The sequence below is a fragment of the Leptodactylus fuscus genome, chromosome 6 (genome assembly GCF_031893055.1).
Source record: "Leptodactylus fuscus isolate aLepFus1 chromosome 6, aLepFus1.hap2, whole genome shotgun sequence".
In the NCBI taxonomy this organism is placed as follows: domain Eukaryota; kingdom Metazoa; phylum Chordata; class Amphibia; order Anura; family Leptodactylidae; genus Leptodactylus; species Leptodactylus fuscus.
The window spans coordinates 74138546-74158352 of NC_134270.1; the positions used below are offsets into that span (position 1 = coordinate 74138546).

General features: G+C 39.6%; 1 protein-coding gene across 1 annotated transcript; it reads left to right on the forward strand.

Annotated features, from left to right (window-relative positions):
* The first annotated feature begins 497 nt into the window (after positions 1-497).
* SPIB (Spi-B transcription factor) lies at positions 498-17941 on the forward strand. The gene is made up of 6 exons (XM_075280251.1): positions 498-599; positions 6781-6805; positions 9327-9414; positions 11836-12038; positions 12506-12653; positions 17130-17941. The coding sequence occupies exons 1-6, from the start codon at positions 577-579 to the stop codon at positions 17447-17449; spliced, it is 807 nt and encodes a 268-aa protein (XP_075136352.1). The 5' UTR covers positions 498-576; the 3' UTR covers positions 17450-17941.
* The last annotated feature ends 1866 nt before the right edge of the window (positions 17942-19807 follow it).

Consider the following 19807-nt stretch of genomic DNA (forward strand, 5'->3'; position numbering starts at 1 on the left):
CAGTTTGTCCATGATATAAAAGCTTTACAATGGCATAAACTATAAAATAAGGTGTTTATATAATGTTTATGTATTATAAATAATATTCCTTTTAATGATGAGAGGCAAAAATGAAAACTTTGACTGACTTTGGGACAGTCTACACATATTTGGTGTTACTGGAACTGTTGCAATCCATGATATACAGTATTTACCACAAAATCCTTCCCCCACCACCACCCAACTAGATCCTACAACTTTTCCTGAAAGACACAATGTAACATGCAACATGAACTAAAAGTTAGTATATCCAAGGTAATCCTTAATATGGTGGTGGTTAATGCTTTGGTGAAGGTGAGTGGTAGGATTGTGACTGAGCCTTCTTATCACTGTACACATGTGCATCTCCTCTGTTGTGAAAGCCAGGACTCCTCCTCTGACTTGTAGGACTCATGTCCCTCCCTCAAGCAAAAAGTTAAATAGCACGCCTCAGGTACATATGTGATATTACACTGTGTGCAGGGGGTGCTATAAACACAAAGATTATTCTCTACAGCAAGATCACTGCCATTGGCGGCTTCACTGTCCGGCCAAAAGATGCTGTCTCTGGATTCACTACGGTAGGCGATTTTTATTTTTTATTTTTAGATATCCTTATTAGTCTCCTTTGTCATACACGAAGATCTAGTAAAGTTTAATGTGTCTTTTAACTTTGTGACTTTAATAATATGAATAAGAAGTATATTTAACCACAGCCGTACATCTATACTATTTACAAAAATATTATCACATATTAATAATAATAATTTTATTTATATAGCGCCCACATATTCCGCAGCACTGTACAATTAGTAGGGTTCAAATACAGACAGAAAGATACATTACAAGAAAAGTCATTTCACACAATGGGACTGAGGGCATATTGTAATATATCAGCCAGCAGAGTTGTATCCGTACAGGGGCTGATCCTAACTATTTACTCATATGATAGATCTAGAAAGACATTATTATCTAATGAATATTTTGCATACTTACGTTTCATATAGCTTATATGATATAATCACTGTCAATGGATTCCTTCATTTAAGAAGTCTGTTGTGTTTTTTTCTCTGTATTTTTGTTTGTGTCATTGCACTTTGCACGGTACTAGTTGTAGCGAGATGGCGGTACTATACACTCAGTATTAATGATTCCTAAAATATTGATCTTTACACAATGAGAAACTGTGTTTGGGCCTAGACAAGACAGTGAAGATGAAATCATAAGTTTAGATGAAATCTTGCTGAACATTAACAGCTGCCTATGAACATACAAATCATGTATTACTGTGTCTGAATGTTACCAATAATTCATTCCTATGTCATATTGGAGGACTTGGTTTATGTTACATGATTGATGCTTGGACTGTTAATACTTCATAATGAATTCAATGATGGATAGATTAGATATGAAAGATACAAATATTATAGATATTAGACATCTAGATAGCCGATAGCTAGATAACCAAATGTATGAAAGGTTGCAGCAATATAGATACATAGATACTAATAAGCTATTATTGGTCAGCTAGACATCAGATATCAGACAAATTAAATATTTGCATTTTCACTTTTATGGCAATCTTCTGACACCCATTGCCATAACAGTCTATAAGTGACGGTGGATGACTATATTTTTTGCATCAATGTGCTTTGGAGTCGTAAAACTGGTATAGAAGCCACCCTGAATATCTGTGACACTGAAGGAAGTGGCTGCTAAAGCCACATATTTAAATCATTCAGCAATGGCAGAATGGGTGTTAGCACCCCCTCTTCCTGGCACATGTCGGCCAGCGTGCCCCCAGCTTGGTTCTTGACAGTCTTGGAAAAGTGTAATTGTGCAGTGTATTTTATGATTAATCAGTCACATCTTCACCAGTTCCCCCTAGTGGCCAGTATAGTATCTGCAGAGAAGAGTCACAGCCATTGTATTTGCTCAATATAAAAAAAACTGGGTTAGAAATGAGAACATGACAGCCTCTGCAGAACCTCATGAAAATGAGAATAATCCTGTCAACTTGTGTCCGGCATGCTGCACTTGGGCTATGTATCTCTCTACATCAAAGGCTCATTCCAGTTTAGTTGTGGTTTTACAATATATATATTTGTACATAAGAAAGATGGTGAATGATAATATGTGTTAGTGTAAAGTATGCGTAGGTACCTAATATAGACACTTGGATATGAAGCAGACTTGTAGCCCTACCATCTCATATATCTATTCAGAATTCACTGGGTTATTGCTTTACATGACAGTAACACAGGATTTTATTTCTGTTACTTTTATTGTATCAGCCTTTCCCTGTTATGCAAATGGTCTCCCGTGGGACAGTAAGGTGCCCAGAATGAGAGCCAATGTGGGCGAGTGGAACCGTATGAACCATGATCCATGAAGTAGAAGGCGGCACAAATGACGCACAAGTCTAGCTTTTCTGGCATGTTGCACTTTCCATTTACAATGACATATATATGCTGACTTTGTTCATATATGGGAGATGTACGTGTAAGATGCTGACTTGTGGAATTGCTTTTTACCCTGAGAAAAGGGGAAACTAAATAACAACCCTCAGCAGAGGCTGATGGAAAACAGTTGTATCCCACTAACATAAAAACACACACCAAACCCCCATCTTACCCAGACCCCTGAACCCTAGACCTATCTACTTATATGATGACATTAGGTCCTGTATCACTGTATTACTATGCAGAATTACAGACACCCATATAGATTGTTACATAGATTTTCTAGAAGCAGATTTTCTGATTATTACATGTAACAGTGTGTATACACCAAGCTGTCGGCCTCATACACATGCACGATCAGCAAGGCCAAGTGTGAATGTGTCCTAAATAATTATTTAGACATTGAGGCTACCATAATGCTCCCAAAGCTCTCTATGTAAACTATCTCTGTATTTGTAAAGTTACCACTTTATCCAAGGTCCCACATATACTTAGGGGCAGACAATAATCTAATACTTCTCAGAGGTGACCTGTATATTAGAGACCACCTCTTTGAGAAGACCAGACCAGATTTTTCTCTGGTGCAGTCCCTTATATCCTACGTTATGTTGACCTATTGTACACTTGAAAAAGGGACCAGTGAAGGTCCCGAAACGCGTTGTGTAGATGGTTTTCAATAAAGGAATTCTATCAAGACTTCTGAGGGTGAGGGCAGATCTTTATTTTTCCATACACTCCTGGGAAGAGACGTGTGGTTTGGTCCTGATTTTTCTTCTCACATCCTATGTATATTGGTCCTCTTTTGGAGAGGGCTAAACCCTAGAACAGGGGTCAGCGATCTCTGGCACCTCAGGTATATTTACTCAGGACTCTCTTGGATGTTTTAAACACTGCTGCTTAAGATCATTCCCTCTCACGTGGACCATACACAGTCATAGAGGAGTAGGTACTAGGGGTGAAATTATGAGGCACGGCGCCCTAATGTCCTGGCTGTGAGCGAGCCTACTCAGAGGCTAACAAGTGCCTGCGCAACTAGTTGTTCTATCTTGACATAAAAGTATAATATGGCAGCCAAACATACTAAAGTACTTATGTGTTCATTTCAACACGGCTGTACACATTTGTGTGGGTATAGTCAACAAAAAGACTGGGCTGTTTGAGGGACATTGTCTAACCACACAAAGCTGGCTTACTTCAGATCTCTGTGTTCAGCCAAGGATCATCTTTCAAAAAGAAAAGTCAGGGACAAGGGTGACACTGGAATAAAAGTCTAACCAACCAGTTAAATGGTTGTGGTTTGTGTTATATAACTTTCGGGTAGACATCGGTAATATTATTGCATGGCACCATGTACAGCACCTTCGATTTTTTTTTTATTATTACAAAAAAGGTTGCTGAACCCTCCTCTAGAAGGTTGAAGCTTTTGCATTTTTTTTATTTTTTCTTTTCCCTATCAGTATGTCTTTTGTAGGAAGGGAGGAAATCCACGCAAACATGGGGAGAACATACAAACTCCTTGCAAATGTTCCTGGCGAGATTCAAACCCAGGACCCCAGTGCTGCAAGGCTGTAGTGCTAACAACTGAGCCACCGTGTTGCCCCTAGCTTTTACATGTTTGTAAAAAAAAAATGTTATACTTGATGTTCTGACATCCATATTCATGTGATATTGGGCTATCATTATTTTGGGGTGGCTTTCATAGGTGTCACCACTTGCTTAGATCATGTAATTAAATGCTCTATTAATTCTATCTAGGTTAATTTGAAGGGAGAACCTGTCACCTTTATGGCCTATGGGACAGCATATAGCAGAGAAGCAGGGACACCTAGCCTCATAGATAGATCACATCATAGATATAATGCTAGTAGTCCGTCTCCCAGCATAGCGTACAGACCAGTAAATCCGTCTAATACGAATTTAGACTCACATTTCAGACTCTATTAGTATAAAACGAGCCTGATTTATGATCCATGGTTGTGTCAGCCTCTAAGGTGGAGGAGATGGCTAGTGTGACATATATAACAAGTACACCAACTCTTCTGATAATATCTATATATAGATGTAGAAGGGATGGACCTATATCACATGCATTAATAGAAAATTCAAATAATCTTCAGTCATAAGAAAAATGCGTCATTTGCTATTTTAAGATGGTTCCTGCAGTTTGACCTTTTATACATATGTAGAAATACGGAGTTTGTCATTTGGCATTGGACGGCATAATATCATAATGATTTAGCTGAAAATATTTGTATGACTCAGAGTAAAACGTATTAGGGATTGAAGTAAAACTGCATTCAACTCTGCTACAATATATATATATATATATATATATATATATATACAGTCCTATGAAAAAGTTTGGGCACCCCTATTAATCTTAATCATTTTTAGTTCTAAATATTTTGGTATTTGCAACAGCCATTTCAGTTTGATATATCTAATAACTGATGGACACAGTAATATTTCAGGATTGAAATGAGGTTTATTGTACTAACAGAAAATGCGCAATATGCATTAAACCAAAATTTGACCGGTGCAAAAGTATGGGCACCTCAACAGAAAAGTGACATTAATATTTAGTACATCCTCCTTTTGCAAAGATAACAGCCTCTAGTCGCTTCCTGTAGCTTTTAATCAGTTCCTGGATCCTGGATAAAGGTATTTTGGACAAACAATTCAAGTTCAGTTAAGTTAGATGGTCGCCGAGCATGGACAGCCCGCTTCAAATCATCCCACAGATGTTCAATGATATTCAGGTCTGGGGACTGGGATGGCCATTCCAGAACATTGTAATTGTTCCTCTGCATGAATGCCTGAGGATTTGGAGCGGTGTTTTGGATCATTGTCTTGCTGAAATATCCATCCCCGGCGTAACTTCAACTTCGTCACTGATTCTTGAACATTATTCTCAAGAATCTGCTGATACTGAGTGGAATCCATGCGAATCTCAACTTTAACAAGATTCCCGATGCCGGCATTGGCCACACAGCCCCAAAGCATGATGGAACCTCCACCAAATTTTACAGTGGGTAGCATGTGTTTTTCTTGGAATGCTGTTTCTTTTTGGACGCCATGCATAACGCCTTTTTTTTTATAACCAAACAACTCAATTTTTGTTTCCAAAATGAAGCTGCCTTGTCCAAATGTGCTTTTTCATACCTCAGGCAACTCTATTTGTGGCGTACGTGCAGAAACGGCTTCTTTCTCATCACTCTCCCATACAGCTTCTATTTGTGCAAAGTGCGCTGTATAGTTGACCGATGCACAGTGACACCATCTGCAGCAAGATGATGCTGCAGCTCTTTGGAGGTGGTCTGTGGATTGTCCTTGACAGTTCTCACCATTCTTCTTCTCTGCCTTTCTGATATTTTTCTTGGCCTGCCACTTCTGGGCTTAACAAGAACTGTCCCTGTGGTCTTCCATTTCCTTACTATGTTCCTCACAGTGGAAACTGACAGGTTAAATCTCTGAGACAACGTTTTGTATCCTTCCCCTGAACAACTATGTTGAACAATCTTTGTTTTCAGATCATTTGAGAGCGGGCTGTCCATGTTCGGCGACCATCTAACTTAACTGAACTTGAATTGTTTTGTAGAAAGAAATGGTCCAAAATACCTTCATCCAGGATCCAGGAACTGATTAAAAGCTACAGGAAGCGACTAGAGGCTGTTATCTTTGCAAAAGGAGGATGTACTAAATATTAATGTCACTTTTCTGTTGAGGTGCCCATACTTTTGCACCGGTCAAATTTTGGTTTAATGCATATTGCGCATTTTCTGTTAGTACAATAAACCTCATTTCAATCCTGAAATATTACTGTGTCCATCAGTTATTAGATATATCAAACTGAAATGGCTGTTGCAAACACCAAAATATTTAGAACTAAAAATGATTAAGATTAATAGGGGTGCCCAAACTTTTTCATAGGACTGTATATATATATATATATATATATATATATATATATATATTACATAGTTAAGTGTGGTATTATGCATTTAATCACTCATTTCTGCGAATAGAAAACCTTGCAGCTGTAGTTACATAAAATCACTGTGTGAACCCAGCCATAATGTTTACATTTAATGATGAGAAAGCCCCAATAAATGCAGCAAATATTAAGAAGCAATAGAGCGGTTGTATAAATGACTGTTTCCTATCGTATATCTTACTTGTTAAGACCATTTCAGGAAGTGTGATAAGGATATTCATTGACAGTTAGGAAGCATTGTACTAGTACTCAGCGCCGTGATCTGGACATCTTATATGACGGCTTCTCTCTTTCTTTTCCCAACAGTATTGACAATACTTTCGGTTGCTTGGTAAGTCATCTTTATATGTGTGTATAATATAAATACTCATAGATCACGTATACATAACTATATACTGAATAAGTGTCTGGTATATGATGTGTAGTGCTTTGTGGCTGCAATAAAAGGACAAGTGGAAGGGGGTCTGTAGTTTTTATTGAAAGTACAGAAACGTTTTATTAACATTGTCTGTGTAGTATGTTGGTGCCCGGAAACTAACAACAAGTTCTTGCTGATGGATCCTGTTATCTATGTCTGTGTCTGTATTTAGTCTATGGAGCATATACTGGAGTCCTGCTGAGCATAGACTGTGGGGTCTGATTGACTCTGTCTTTTTTAATACCTCTTTGTATTATGCCCCTTGTACTCTTTATATATATATATATATATATATATATATATATATATATATATATATATATAATCAGTGTATTTACTATAACTATAATTTTATACGAATAAGGGAATTATACTGTCAGCCTACTTGTTGATGGTTTTCAAATAGCAGCATATATTTCTGCACTTTGTTTGGCAGTGTATTTAGGTTCTGTATGGTTAGCAGTTTTTACAGGAATTATCTAGTAGTATATTAATATTTTTCAGACTTACATATACTCTAATTCCTAGAAAAGCAGTCTTACATATCAGAATTAGCCTTGCTGCCCATAGTAACCAATCGATATATAGCTTTCATTTTTCCACAGAAGTGTGAAGTGTACCCCCAATTATAAAACAACTTTTCATAAATGAATAGTGCAGGCGAGTATACAAAACTTTGTAATATATCTTACTAAAGAAATATGTTTCCATCTCCACCTATGAGGCTGAGCTATGTCTTACGTATTGGTCTATGGAGAGCGGAGGGGGAGGAGATGGCTGTTAGAAACAACATACAAATAACTGCAGCTGCTAAACTCTGCTACACTGTGAGATAGCTCTTTTGACACTAGTATATTTTTCAATATACAGTAAGTCTCTGCCATTGTACAGAGTGAGCCTCCTCCACCCTGTCTATAGACTTCTGTGTGTGAAGTTTGATACAGATATTTGTGCTACTAGACATAAAGGCATGAGTGAAGGGAAAGAGGGAGGAAACATTATTATTTAATAAGATACAATTCTTATATTCACCTGTATTCTTTTATGAAAAGTTATTTTATAATTTTAGATATGCTTTAAGAAATAAAAACAGAGCTTTAGCTATAAATATGGGCAGCTAATATGTGAGAACTCACCAATATTATCTCCGGGGCCATTCATTGCTCTCTCCATGTCAGATGTATTGGAAATACAGTATTAAAATAAATCGGTAACTCTGCAAAAATGGTTGTCAGGTTACCCAGCATGGGAGCCAATCTTTCTAAAAATATTGGCAGTGTGAATGCCACTATGCAGTTTAGTATTGAGGTACAGCAATACTCCCCAATCTATGGCACTACAACTCCTATCATTTCACGCCTATCTCTCCTGTTGGGCCTGTACTATGTGCAGCGGGTCCAGGCTAATAATAGCTGCCTCTATTTTAATGTCTATCAGTAGCACCAGGCAGGACGTGCAGCGATGGAACAGATAATACTGTGTCATTTTGTTCTTAGTATAGCAGCAGCACTTTTCACTCTTTATAAGAGACACTTTTACACAGTTAGGCTGGGGACACACAGGAGGCAATGGCCGCAGGATAGCTGCCACATATTTGTCTGCGGCTAAACCGCTGCGATCTACAGTAGCAACATAGTGGATGAGATTTTATCAAATTTCATTCACATGCTGGTACTAAAACCCGTAGCACACAGTGACCTAAGTTACAAGTCGTAAACCTACAACATCTGAAGCATTGCTGCGGTTTTTACCTACTACCTTCAACCTTTGTAATGCAGACCAGCAGATAGTCCTTCCGCGGCAACAGTCACCTTTTTTGGCAACAGCAATTTTCAATGAAATGCTGCGCAGAATTTCCCTGGCAGACATTTTGCATTGTTGACCAACTTGTGGGGCCAGATTTACAACCTTAGATAGTTTTGGTATATGTACCTCTGGGACCCGACCTATTGGTAAAACCAGGGTTTACTGACTGCAATTCTAAAGCTTAGCTGGGAATATGTATACAGGGGCTAAAAGGAAAGAAGTTGCAAAAGAAAACCTAAATGGGCCCATGGACACTATACTGTGACCCTAGTAACCCATTTGCTTCTGGGGTCTATATTTTGTAGGTTCATTGGCAAATTGTCTTTGTGATATGACCTGTATGCTTGATAACAGCCATGGGCAAAATGGCCTAGCGGGCTAAGGTTCTGCCAGGACATTCGGGTTACTGTACAACACAGTGCATCAAGTAAAAAAATCATGTAATTGATTGGATGGCCACTCGCTCTGTATGTCTGGTGGGCATATCAGCAGGGTTGACCCTCACAACCATTTCCTTTAGTAGGCCCATGGTATTCTTAGTAAAACGGGAAAATATGAATGTATAGGATTGAACTATGTATTTCTATGCATCTTTTATATTCAGCTCATATTGGTCTCTTTTCTTCAGTATCCTGATACGATGCTTCAAGACTTCGAGAATTTCACCAAGCATGCTGCCAACTTAACACAGACCACAGAGCCAGAACCTCACATAGGTAAAGTGCATGTCCCTCCCGCCTTTGATATCATGAAGATTTGATAGTTAAATGAGGAAGATATCCAATTTATAAACCTTAGATTGTTGTGATGGGTGGCTGGGTGGTCTCCTCAAGGACAATCTCAAACTTTCTTCACGTAAGATAATACAATGGTAAAACACTGACTTCATGTAATAACTGTCTTGTACAGAAATATCTTAGAGAAGGAGTTGTTTTCTGGTATCAGCCATTTTGCAGGACAGATTAGTGGATAGAACATTCAGAAAATGTCAGTGATAGAGGATCCATAAGATATCCAAATATCTGATAGGTGGGGGTCTAGGATCTCCACCTGTCTAGAGAATGGGAGTCACCTAATTCTTGATTAGATGTATAAAGCTGTCGATGGGGTCTCCAGGGAGGAGGACAGAGGACAGAACTAGCTGTGAGGGTACAATCCGGATAGATACACATACAATACAATAGTGTCCCTGCTTTTTCTACTGAATTGATGGTTGACTCATCATGTTACAAATGTCTCTCTCCTGTATACTAGCCTAGGAGACACACTGTAGTCACAGTTTCTCAAAAATTTCACAAGTTGTGGTGTATGACAAGTTTTCGTAACAAAAAAAAACCAGTAATGAAACGACACATGGGAATCTCCATATGACATGTGACCATTACTCATGTACTCATCAGACAATAGAAGGCCATCTTAAAAAGCACCAGACAACAGTAAGAAAAACAGTTGTAACAATATAACAAGCCATTATTAACCATTATTTAGATAGAAAATTAAAACACAAATAGCATTTTCCTTTTGCTTGTTGGCTGGAAGTTCAAAACCACCAACGTGACCTGCAACATTAGGCACGGACAGGAGTATCAGTGACGGCAACCTGCAGGAGGATTGAGGGGGTCATTTTAACCCCCGGCAGGCCATGTTAGACATTTTCATTCTCAGAGTCTGATCTCCCATGCTAAGACTGAGGCCCTATGTTGCGGAAAAGCAGCTTTTTTGTTGAAGATTTTGTTGTGTTTTTTTGATCCAAAGCCAAGAATGGATTGAGCAGAAGGGAGAAGTATATGAACTTACTATATATTTCCCATTCCTAGTGTATCCACTCTTGTCTTAGGCTCGAAAAACCACAGCAAAGTCTGCAACGAAAAAAGTTTTTTCCCCCCAACATGGGGCCTCAGTCTTAATCTAATTTTACAGATTACATTAATGTTGGCAGAACCCGCTGATATAATTAGGACTGGTAAACACCCTAATGTGTTTGGGGCCTCTCAAGTGTCCCCAAAGGTGTCTGGCAGCAGCTCAATACCCTCTTTCTAATGAAATAACATGCATACTTGGTCGAACTAAGTTTGCATGTGTACGCAGGGACAGAAGAGCTCATTCAGCTGACAGCTACTAATACTCTGAAGTATATGGCCAGCAATAGATCACAAGGCTGTTCTCCTGCATCACACACAAATACAAAGACTTTGTTAGGGTTCGAGGTGATATGCAAATAATCCTCTAGGAAATTTGCAAGACTGTTGTATGGAAAGTGAGAGCTGGTAGTTTAATAACAAAGGCAGCTGTGTCCCCTCCCTTCTAATAAACCCTATCACTAACATGACAGTGTTCATTATCTCCATCTCTGTGGAGTTTATTGTCTCATACATTGAATTATGCTAGTTAACCCCTGCATTACCAGATAGTGCTCAATCAACAGAGTCACTTTTTTACTGTTTTTAGGCAGTAAAAAAAAAAAAAAAAGTAGTTCTTGAAGTACTTTTCTCTCCGCATGACTCGTGCAGACACCGCATGGAAAGCACACGGATCCCATTATAGTCTAATATTTTTGGTATTCTGTTCAGGGGGTCCCCAAGAGGACTCCCCAAATGGAATACCAAACGCAGACGTGAACCAGGTGTTAGATTTCGGTGGTTGCTTGAGTGACCGATAGAATGCGATCAAATCCGTCTGGTAAACTAAAGGGTTATCCAACTAAAACCTCTCAAGCTTGTGGTTGAGTTTTAATGTACTCTGTAAGGCTAAAGCCCCACGTGGCATCCCACAGCAAAAAAGTACTGTAGGAAAAAATGCATTGGCAACGCATAACGGTTCTTCCTGCAGCACTTTGCACAGATAGTTAGCATAGGTTTCTTGCATGGGAAATGGACCGAAAAAAATGTCATATGTTAGGACATTCTGCATATGGTAAGATATGCAGTACATACATGTGCATGCAACAGATTGGAGAGGTGAACACATCCATAGTATAACATTGGCTCAATAAACAGTAGCTACTTTTTACTACAGAATTCAGCGCCATTGCATCCAAGTGTAAATCGCCATTGCATCCTTCTTACTATAACTCAGTAATTGGGCAGGGTCCATTCTTCATTTACAATGGTTGACATCATATATTTGTCTTATTTTAGATTACCTTTGGAACTGGTCTGATCAGCAGGATCCCTGTTATGAGGACTATGATGGCGGGCAACTAACACCTCTCCAAAATGTTCAAGTTTCGTACGTGCAGGGAACCTATCCCCATTACTGCCCAGACAACAGCCAGAACCTAATTGGGACATCCCCTTGTCTGACACAATGTCCAGTGCCTGAGGACATATACAATACTGAGGTGAGGATGTTACTACTGTGAGTCGGTATTCACATCTCCTATTGATTGACCGAAAAGAATTAAAGTGTAGGTTTCCAAAACTTAATGGAACTTTTCTTATATGTGTAGTTGGGGGAGTAGCTGAAATAAATCAAGATATTATGTAAGGTTGGACAGATAGGATATAGCCCTAAATGCCATGTAACTTAGGTAGAAATGAGCAACCGCTTAGAAACCTCTCCCTGATGTACTCTAGTAACCACTGTCCAATGCATTTCCCCATAAGATAAGGGGAACCAAATGGGTAAAGCAAACTATCTAAATAAAACCAGCCAAACACAGCCGAACCTAGAACTTCAGTGCTACATAGAGTCTAATTATGGTCCATGGGTCATTCCAGCCTGTATGGTCTATCAGGAGATCCAGAGCTCATCTATGGTGATTATACTCATTACTTGCACTAATGGTAGATCTTTCTCTTCCTATAGCCGTTTAATCCATACCCTTATCAGTTATCATGTAACATCCGGAGCCCTTCTGTTTCTGAAGAAGACGAGTTTGCAGATCCAACTCTGGAGGTGTCAGACAGCGATTCTGGTGTGGATTCTCCTTTAGGTTTCGTGGGTTATGAACCAGGTATTTGAATACTTTATGTTTATTCCAACACTTAAACAAGAATTGGACCACACAACCACATATGATGCTTTCATCTATCGATTTGACCCCAGCACTTTCAATTAGCAGTAGGCTGAGATTTGGCTGTCACACTATTCAAGGTATAGACATTTATGTGGTCTTAATCTAATATCCTTCATTTCCAGATAGTATTCTACCACTCTGATCCCCTGCTCATGATGAATGAACATATATAACGCCTCCACATCAATGGATGTGAGAATCATATCAGATCCCAAAGTGATACCATCCAATTTGAGCAGGAGATCAGAGGTTTCACGAGTATATGAGGGTAGAGATTCCACAAAAGGTCTCAGTATACAGTCAATGTAACAACCCAAGTTCCTTGTTAACCCACCGAGCCCAGAAATAATGGGTCCACCCTTAACAGGGTTTGTCCCTTTATGTACCTTGGGTAGAGCGTAAAAGATGGGCATAACCGGATATTTCGGGGACATGAATTCCAGTTCATTTTTATCAATGAGACCTTCCTCAAATGCTCCCTGAAGCAGTGACTGTAATGTTGATAAACATTCATGTTTTGGATTAGATCTTACAATTCCATAATAACTGGTTTTTGATAAGAAGGTCAGACACATGACTCTATATTGCTCAGAGTCCATCACGATGATATTCCCTCCTTTGTTGGAGGATTTTATCGTGATATCAGTGTCCAGTTCTAAACTCTTCAGTTCACGTCTCTCACTGTAGTTTAGCTTACAATCCCTATATCTCTCAGTGCCCTGTTCCAACTGTTCCAATTCCATGTTAACCATGGTGGAAAATATCTTAATGTGGGCATTCTCAGCTGGAGGAGACATCTAGCGCTTTTAAGTTTCAAATTTGTATATGGTGCTCTCAAAATCCAGAAACATTATCCTCCAACAGGTCAGCCAAAACTTGTACAGCTCACAAATCATCCAACTCCACATTCAGCTTGGCACATTGTTTCCGTTTAATGGCAGAATGATATTTATGCCATTGCAACTTCCTAATGAATAGGGCAATGTCTTTGGTCCAGTTGAATAGATTAAAACTCACCGGGGGAACAAATGACATCCCTCTCGAGAGACCATTTCTTTTAGCTATTGTGAGTTGCCTACTGGATAGCTCCTGAGAGGATATTAACGCTGAGCTTGTCCAATACCCTGGGATAAAAAAGAAACAGTACCAGGAGTTGGTGGGGACTGTCTGGGACCCCTGGTGTTGACCGTACCCCTCCTATTAGTTCTATTCCATCTCTTATTTCTCAGGAAACCTGCACCCCTTCCAAAAAAGGAGGGGTCTGTCTAACCCCCAGAACCCTGATAAATCACTGTCCTGTTTATTTCTTGGGTCTCTCCTGAGGATGTTGTATGCTCTATTTTTTAGTTTTTGGCTAATGTATAAGTTTCATCAACGTTAAAAATGGATGAATAGGATGAAGTCCATCCATTTTTCATATAGGTAAACAGTTAATGTTCATACAAAATGGACATTAAAAATAGACTCACAGTAAGAAAATGGCTGAAAAATAGGTGATGCTTGTAAACCGAAAAAAAAACCCTGAAGTCTGGGCCAACACAGTGTCTCAGTGGTTAGCACTGCAGCCTCGTAGTACTGGAGTTCTAGGTTTGGATCCTCCCAAGGACAAAACATCTGCAAAGACATACTGATGGGGAAAAAATGTACATTGTGATCCCTACATGGGGCTCACAATCTACATAAAAAAAACTGAAAAAAAACAAAACCCTGAAGTCTAAGGTTTCAAGCATATGATAGCAAAAAAAGCAGATATTAAAAATATATTAATCAGGTTGTTTTTTTTTGTTTCCAAGTGTCACATAATTTTCTAATTTTCATCCATTTTCTGGCTTTGTGTCTATTTTTGTTGTCTGGTTTTTTTTCCTGTGCATGAGACTTTAGACTTCACAGTCTTAAAATGTGCCAAATGTATCACAGTGGTTGATGCTGGGAGATAAATCTGGCAGATCTTTAGACCGTCTAGTCTAGTTTATACCACATATTTACTGGCTTAGTTTGCACCAAAAATATGTCCATGTGCATCAAACATCTGTCCACCAACACTAAGGCAAGGATGTCAGAAGGAAAAGCCATGCTTTTTAGTACATCTGAATGATAGAAGTGTCTATAATTTTGATGCAAACACCACGACATGTTCTTGGCATAGTAAATGCAGAGTTTAGTATTTACATATGGTTTCCCTTCTCCATTAAGGTCATTCATTTGCAGTTTTCTGTCATAGGGCAGGGCTAGAAGCTGCGGTGTGGGCCCGGTGGTGGCATTCTCTCACACATTGTGACCATCAAAAGGTTATAAAATCCGTTTGTGGCATTTCAGCATATTAGCCCGTGTACCAGTGTGAGTGCCGCCTCCTGAAACACACTGCAGAGCTAACCTGGGTCAGCTAAATCCTGGCAGTCCTTGCACCTATGCAGAACTCAATGACCACATAACCGCAGGGTTCAGAGCAGGACGAGTCATTGGGGTAGGCAACTGGTGGGCAGGGTAGGGGGGTATTAAACAGTCTCTTGCTTTTCTATGGGAAATCCTTCTGTCATTGACAGCTCACTTCTCATGCTGCTGCAGAATTTGCAAAGAGTCACTTAAACCAATTGATAACATCCAGATTACATTAAAGGGGCTCAATCAGCAAAATTATGCTGATAGAGCCCCACATATGCGTGAATAGCCTTTAAAAAGGCCATTCAGGACCCGTGATGGCACAGGTAGTGACATTGCAGGCTCTCTGCTGATTGGCCTCAGCATCATGTGACCACTGAGACCAATCAGCGGCTTCTATGGAACTCCAGAAGACACCGCCAGTAATACATCTTTTACTTTTAACTAGATCGCTGTCTGCAGACACCGATCTAGTTAAAAGGCTTCCAGTAACTTGTAAACTGCAAGCCACAAGAGCCACAAGACAGCGAAAACGCAGACAGACATCTGCTTCTCAGCACGGGCACTATGATGACGTCATAGCATCGTGACGCGGCTTTGGAAATCGCAGCACACCTACAGAAACACCAGTGATTTAGATATAATTGAAGCAGAAAGTACATACAGGAAACCTCTGCAAAGTTTCTGTGCAAAGGGCAGCAGAAAGAAATGTGATGCGCCACCGCCACAATTTTTCCCGTTTCGCTTTGTTGCTGCAGGACACCACGTGGGGCTATTCCTAATGATAGAATAACGTTAAGGAGTTTTCCAATTGATTTTTATTGATGATCTATCCTCAGAATAAATAATCAATAAGAGATCAGTGACCCACTGACCAGCTGTATGAGGGGTCCATAACGCCTGTGTATATCACATGTCTGTCTATAGTGACCGTGTGATGTAATTCCAGTCTTGTCACATAGACGTGTATAGGACCAGTCTGTAGTTACATTACATGGCCGCTATGAAATGTATGTTACTATATAAACAGAGAAGCGGTCACAGCACTTACACAGGTACCACGGTCCATTCAAGCAGCTGATCAGTGGTGGTCCAGGGTATTGGAACACCACTATTTTTTTTTTTTACTTTTTGTTTACCTTTTAATTAGGAAACACCTGGGGCATTATTAATAAGGGGCACTATTTACAAGGGGTACACATGGAAGTTGTTAATTTAAAGATACTCTTGGGGATATTATTCATTATGGGGGTTATATTATATATTTTTTAATTGGGGGAAGCATTAGAATGGGTGTACAGGTGAGAATAATGTGGGTCAGATCCCAGGAAAAATGAGGAGCCTAAAATGTGTGTGCTGCAAACTTTACAGAGACTGGAAGACATAGTCATGGTGGTCCAGATGAAAGAGAGGGGGAATGTGAAGGATTAGTCACAGATGTCACCTGTAAGTCACTAAATGTAACTACATTGTATTCACCTAAATCATCTGCAGAGCCCTGTGTAGACCCGATATATACCACTATGCGGTCACCGTATAGTGATAATATCGGTATACCTAAGTTGGGGGCCCACTTGGACATGTTCATTTTCCCTTGTGCTGAACCCCTACCTACACCTCTGGCCAGGTGGTTTGGTTCAGGCCGCTATGGGACTTTATGCCATGTGCAGGGACCACTATGGGACTTTATGCCGTGTGCATGAGCCGCTATGGAACTGTCGCCCAGTGCCCACGAAAACCTGGAGCCGGCCCTGCTATCATGTGTGATAGGGAGTAAAGTGCATGGCAATTTGTCATAATAAATAATAATAAAAAAATATCATTATATGATTGTCATATAAATCACTTAAGAATAATAACCTTAGTAATGTGTCCATGAACTCCAATAATATAAAGCATTGTGGGAACACATCTGTGGGAATCTTTAAGTTTGGGGTTCTTGAGAAGCAATCATAAAACTTTGTTTTAGGCAAACCAATCAAGAATCCTCTACAAGAACATAATATAATACTAGATATGTTTATTTTTTTTAAGGTGTGCGGAAGAAGGTTCGACTGTACAAGTTTCTCCTGGAGTTGCTGCAGAACGGTGACATGAGAGATTGCATCTGGTGGTTGGATCGTGAGAGAGGGACCTTTCAATTCTCTTCAAAGCACAAAGAGCTTCTTGCCCACCGATGGGGGCAACAAAAGGGAAACCGCAAGAAGATGACCTACCAGAAGATGGCTCGTGCTCTACGAAACTATGGCAAGACTGGAGAGATCAGGAAGGTGAAGAAGAAGCTGACATATCAGTTTGATAGTGTATTACTGAATGAAAGAAAAGCCGAGACCACCATGCATCCACACTGTTAAGCTAACTTTCATCTTCTGACTGTGATTTTTTAGATACTTTTTGTTTTCTTTTATTCATTTAAATTTTGTGGACATCACACTGGCAAGTGTATATGACTTAAGGATCTTCAGTGAATAGCCCTGTCGAGAATCATATATACTGTGTAATTAATAAGTGGCAAGTCATATAGAACCATAACATAAGGACCTTATCCAATCATGGCACCCAATGTTCATATAGGCCCTTCTCATCTGGGTCCCAAAGGAGAAAAATTGTTGGGGCAAGTTTTGTGCTCAAGAAGAAACAGCTATAAGGGAAAGCGGTCATTTTCTGGCAAGTGGATGATGAAATACATGTTTTTCAGAAAACCAAAATACTCACTATCAACTTCTACTTATGGTGCCTTAGGAGTCCGTTCCTGTGGTCACGCCATATCCTGAACAGAGTAGATATTTATTCCATAAATGGACTTGATATTCATTTTATGAAGGTCTAAGAAATAACAAAAGACACTTGGGGGGGCTTTCAATTTGTATTATTTTTTTCTAGATGTTATCTACTGTCTTGTCAAATGTCATCTAAAATTTATCATCACTTTTTCCAGATTTTTTTTAACTATTTTTTTTCTTCCATATTGGATAGATTAGGTAAGATTAGATCAGAAATAGAGGCACATTTCTGAAGACAGATGGTATTAACAAACCATAATTCCAGTAGGCCAACTATGTTCTCCATTGTTATCTCCTTGTGAATTTTACAAGGTTTTGGATTATGTAGAGAGTGCCATGAATTCACGCTCTGAACATTCTCTTTCGACATATGCTAATGTTATTGGAACATTGGATGTAAACCTGATACCTGGTGTTATGGCTAGTGGTGAGCACAATGGATGCCTGACACAAGGCTGGGCACAGGCAGCCATAGGAGCTTTAGGTTAAAAGGAGGTGCAGACTAGAGATGAGCGAACACTGTTCGGATCAGCCGTTCCGAACAGCACGCTCCCATAGAAATGAATGGAAGCACCTGGCACGGCGACCGGAAGCCGGCAAAGTGTACGTGCCAGGTGCTTTCATTCATTTCTATGGGAGCGTGCTGTTCGGAACGGCTGATCCGAACAGTGTTCGCTCATCTCTAGTGCGGACATCACTATCTTGAGCTGTTCTTTAATTGACTGAAGATCTATGGATTTGTGTAATGTAAATACCATGACCATTCCAGGTAGAGAGGTTTCTATCATTATTTGTCCATACAAGATCATTGTGTAAACTGTAATATAGAAAGAAACATGGATAACTCTGACATAAGCCAGAGAAGTTCATTTTAGGGTATTAAAGCATTATACTCAAATGGTACTTATGTCATATATATAGGAATAGGGTGAGCTTTCGGGTTATACATACATTGGATGTATGTGAGAACAGATGTGACAGCGGGGAACCCCATCTCACCTGAGTGAAGGTTTCATGTATATACTTGTATTTTTTTTTTTTAAGAATGTTAATATATAAATAGATGTAAATTGTTAAGTTTTTTCTTGCGTTTAACAAAATAAAATGAATCTCTGTGTGTTAACAAATCATTTCACACTCTGTTGGACAATCCTACTGGTTTTAGCTTTATGCCATGAGATGGGGCACACAATCTTCTGGGGGAAAAATTCCATTGGGAGTGTATTGCAGTCCCCTAAGTGCCCCCACAAATTATATTCATCCAAGGTCTCGGGACAAAATCTATTACGTCTCCTAGTTTACCCAACTTCATCTCTAGTCTTGTTGGCTATATCAGAGTGAGGCCGGCACATACAAAATCCAGGGAGTCCTAGGAGCAGTCATTTCTGAGAATCTGACTCCCCAGCCACTCCCAGGACCTGCCACAAGCAATAACCACTTCCATCACTACTGTTTGCCATGCCACTGCCCTCCTGAATCACCATTCATTCTAACCGTGAAATTGCCCCCTTGCATATGCCCCTTCCATGAGATCAGCTGAAGAAGTAAGGGTTAATTGTATATTCTTCCTCAACATTTATAACCTGTCAATCATGCACCCTGCAATAGGATGCTGGGTTAGGGTCCATCCTTTTGGCCCCTAATACCAACGAAGAGTCTCAAATGTCACCAAGGGATAATACCCTGTCCCACTTAAGAGCGGTACTTAAACTGTGTAGTGCGTTCACAAATTTTGACGCCTTTATTCTCCTATTCAGAGAGGAACAAGGATATGTGGCACCTTGTCCTGAGCAAAAGTTGGGATCCTAGCGATCTAATACTTGGGTTTTAAAGGTCAAGCAGCGGTGGGATAAGCCTTTCACAGTGGAATTTTCCCTAGTAGGGAGAATTTATAAAGTCTACTGAGTATTATAATTTCATTTTAGACAC

What these genes read in the sequence shown, in the direction of transcription:
- SPIB (XM_075280251.1), top strand. Translation starts at nt 577, where the DNA reads ATGCTGTCTCTGGATTCACTACG. An exon ending in ACAATACTTTCGGTTGCTTG is followed by an intron (nt 6,806 to 9,326) that starts GTAAGTCATCTT and finishes TCTTTTCTTCAG; the next exon opens with TATCCTGATACGATGCTTCA. An exon ending in AGGACATATACAATACTGAG is followed by an intron (nt 12,039 to 12,505) that starts GTGAGGATGTTA and finishes CTCTTCCTATAG; the next exon opens with CCGTTTAATCCATACCCTTA.